General features: G+C 47.0%; 1 protein-coding gene across 1 annotated transcript; it reads left to right on the top strand.

Annotated features, from left to right (window-relative positions):
• Positions 1–409: 409 nt before the first annotated feature.
• Positions 410–1,288, top strand: LOC147497189 (uncharacterized). Its single transcript, XM_086562795.1, has one exon. The coding sequence runs from the start codon at positions 410–412 to the stop codon at positions 1,286–1,288; it is 879 nt and encodes a 292-aa protein (XP_086418921.1).
• Positions 1,289–3,456: the final 2,168 nt, after the last annotated feature.

The following is a 3,456-nucleotide window of genomic DNA, read 5'->3' as shown; positions in this document are numbered from 1 at the left end:
ATTAAAGGTGGAGAATTTGAATGAAAGGATCGGATAAGCGTTCGAAAGAGAGGTCTCCGCGACCGGAACGGGGTCCATCGATCCGTTGCAAAAATGAGATTGCGACCTTTGTATGCGAAGTTATATCTGCGGGTAGAGAAGTATATTAGATATGAGGACACCATGCGCTAAGGGGGAGCCAAGGCGAGTGTCATCGGTAGAAAGAAAAAGCGGGGAAAAAAGAGGAGGCAAGGGATAAAGGTAGCGAGCGGTATCGCGGACATTCATCGCGTCCGAAAAGGAGTAGAGAAGTAGCGTGAAGAGAACAAAGGGAGAGGAGGCCATACCTTTAAAAAGGCCATTGAGTGAGATACTGTCGTTGATAAAAAATGTGCAAGGGTACGAGGGTCCGCGAACTGTCCCTGCCGAAATGCCAAATAAACCGTACTGTGAGTATCACCAAGTACGCAATCATGAAACCAATGATTGTTATGCATTGAAATGGTTGGTCCAGAGGTTGATAGAGAAGGGAATGATGAGGGAATATATAGCAGAACCCCCGAATAGGGAGTCGGGGCCAGCTCCAGGGACAATATTGGGAACCATAAATGTTATTTTCAGTGGAGAAATTCTGAGTCACAATGCCCACAAAGATAAGGTAAGGAGAACAGCGAGTATTCAGCAGGTCAACGAGTTGCCTAGAGGACATCGATACAGTGCAGAGTCAATGAGCGGGGAAGACAAGATTACATTCTCTAGGGCAAATCTCCGAGCCGTCGATACCCCACATAAAGATGCGTTGGTCATTACAGTGGCGATGGGAAATTACATGGTCAAAAGGGTACTGATTGATTATGGAAGCGCAGTGGACTTGCTATTTAGGGGAGCGTTGGAGGAGATGAGGATTGATCCGGGGCAACTAAGGCCGCCGCAGTCCAGCTTGTATGGGTTTAATGGGAGCGTCACGGAGCCTATGGGAGAACTTCTATTACTGATAACGACAGGGCCCGTGACGGTGTTCTCAAGATTTATGGTGGTCGATTCCAACTCCCAATACAACGCGATCCTAGGGAGGAGATGGATACACGAAATTAAGGTGGTGCCTTCGACCTATTATCAAGTTATTCGATTCCCCACCCCAACAGGAATGTACGAGGTCCTCAGAGATCAAGTGGCATCGAAGAACAGTCATCAGGACACAGTTAAAAGGATGGTCCGCAGCCCTGGAGGCGAACCAGCGAACCCCAGAAAAGGCAAGCATAGCAATTACAGTACGGGGCAGTGGAAGGGGTGGAGGAAGCCGTGGTGAGCCCAAAGACTTTGGATGAACTAGAAGTAGTAAATTTGGGAGAGGGCGAAGAAGAGAAGTTTACATCGGTTGGGTCTAATCTGACGGAGGAGTGGAAAAGAAAGTTGGTGCAGTGCTTGTCGGAGAATAGAGATATGTTCGCATGGGGGATAGAGGATATCACCGGGTTGGACCCTGAGTTCGCATGTCACCGATTACATATGAGGGAGGATGCGAAACCAGTGAGACAGAAGATGAGGGGATTGAGACCTAAGTACGTAGAAGAAATCCGGGAGGAGGTTGCCAGGCTAAAGGGAGCGGGGATCATAAGGGAGGTGGAGTTCACGAACTGGCTGTCCAATATAGTTGCGGTCCCAAAGAAAAACGGCAAGGTGCGAATGTGTGTTGACTTCACGAATGTAAACTTGGAGTGTCCCAAGGACAGTTATCCTATGCCACGAGTAGATGAGTTAGTGGACAGAACGGCGGGGTTCAGAATGTTCTCATTTATGGATGCATCCATGGGATACAACCAGGTTGCGATGTATGGACCTGATCAGGAAAAGACATCCTTCATAGTGGAAGGGGGTACTTACTGCTATAAAAAGATGTCGTTCGGGTTAAAGAACGCAGGAGCCACTTTCCAACGGTTTGGGGAGAAAATGTTTGAAAGTAAAATTCGAAAGAGCATTAAGATATACATAGACGATATAGTGGAGAAAAGCATGTCAGAGACAGAGCATCTGGAAGGGTTGAGGGAAACATTCAGGATACTACGAGCCCACAATTTGAAACTCAACCCAGAGAAGTGCACATTCGGAGTCACCACGAGAAAATTTCTGGGGTATATAGTGACACAGCGGGGAATAAAGGCAAACCCCAAATAGATAAGGTCATTGGTGGAGATGTCGTCGCCGCAGACGGTGAAAGAGGTGCAGCGGTTGGCGGGAAGAGTCGCGGCCCTTAACAGATTCATTTCAAAATCATTCGACAAATGTAGGTCACTGTATAGGCTATTGAGGAACACCACAGATTTCGCATGGACAGCGGAATGTGAAGGAGCATTTCAGGAGTTAAAAAGGTATCTGGGGGAACCACCTCTGTTGTCGCGGCCTGAATTAGGAGAAAAGCTATATTTGTATCTGGGGGTCACGGAGTATGCAATCAGCTCGGTCCTCATTCCCGTTGTAGATAAAGTGGAAAAACCAGTGTATTTCCAAAGTAAGACTTTGTTAGATGCGGAGACTAGATACAGCCGAGTGGAGAAATATGCTCTTACCTTGATATTCTCAGCCCTGAAGCTGAAGCCGTATTTCGAAGCCCACGTAGTGATCGTGGTGAGAAATTTGCCCCTTAAACAAGCTCTGAGGGCAGAGAAGTCAGGAAGAATGCTAAAATGGGCCATGATGTTGACTTCATATGAGATCTAATATCAGATTAGAACGGCAGAGAAATCTCAGGCCGTGGCAGAGTTTTTGGCAGAGTTCCCGGCCGAGGATCCTACATGGGGGGAGGAGATGGTTTTGGAGCCTGAGCGAGAAGAGGAACTAGATCGCTTGAACCCATGGGATGAAAGGAATGGTTGGAGAGTATTCGCAGATGGCTCAGCAACGGATGCAGGCAGCAGAATAGGCGTGGTGATGGTTACGCCAGATAACAATAGACTCGAACAGACAATGAAGTTGGGATTCACAGCGTCAAATAATGATGCAGAATATAAGGCAGTGATTACGGGCATGAGGATGGCTGAGAGCTTAGGTGTGAAGGAACTTACCGTTTACTCCGCCTCAAATTTAGTGGTATGCCAAGCAAATGGAGGATTCACGGCAAGATGCCCCAGAATGGCAAAGTATTTGGGAATCTTACGTAGTTGGGCAATGAAATTCACACAGATCCAATTTGTTCATTTGAATCATGGGGAGAATTGCCACGCAGATGCTCTGGCCTATATGGCAGAACCATGCCAGGATCCGAGGAGAGGACCATGGAAGTGAGGAAATTGGATAGATCGAGTACCGAGGAGTCTTTGGAGATACTGAATACCACGGGGGATGACGAAGGTTGGATGGAGCCTTTCAAGTAGTTCTTGTCGGGGTGTGAGGTGATGGACCTGATAAATCATAAAAAAATAAAGTTTACCTACCAAATGAACGATAAAACTCAAAACGTAAGTAAACTAAAACTTATAT

Source organism: Coptis chinensis, chromosome 5, assembly GCF_015680905.1.
Source record: "Coptis chinensis isolate HL-2020 chromosome 5, ASM1568090v1, whole genome shotgun sequence".
NCBI lineage: Eukaryota > Viridiplantae > Streptophyta > Magnoliopsida > Ranunculales > Ranunculaceae > Coptis > Coptis chinensis.
This window is presented reverse-complemented; position numbering and strand designations above follow the sequence as displayed.

Coding starts and splice junctions, on each gene's coding strand:
- LOC147497189 (XM_086562795.1), top strand. CDS start 410: ATGCCAAATAAACCGTACTGTGAGTATCACCAAGTACGCAATCATGAA.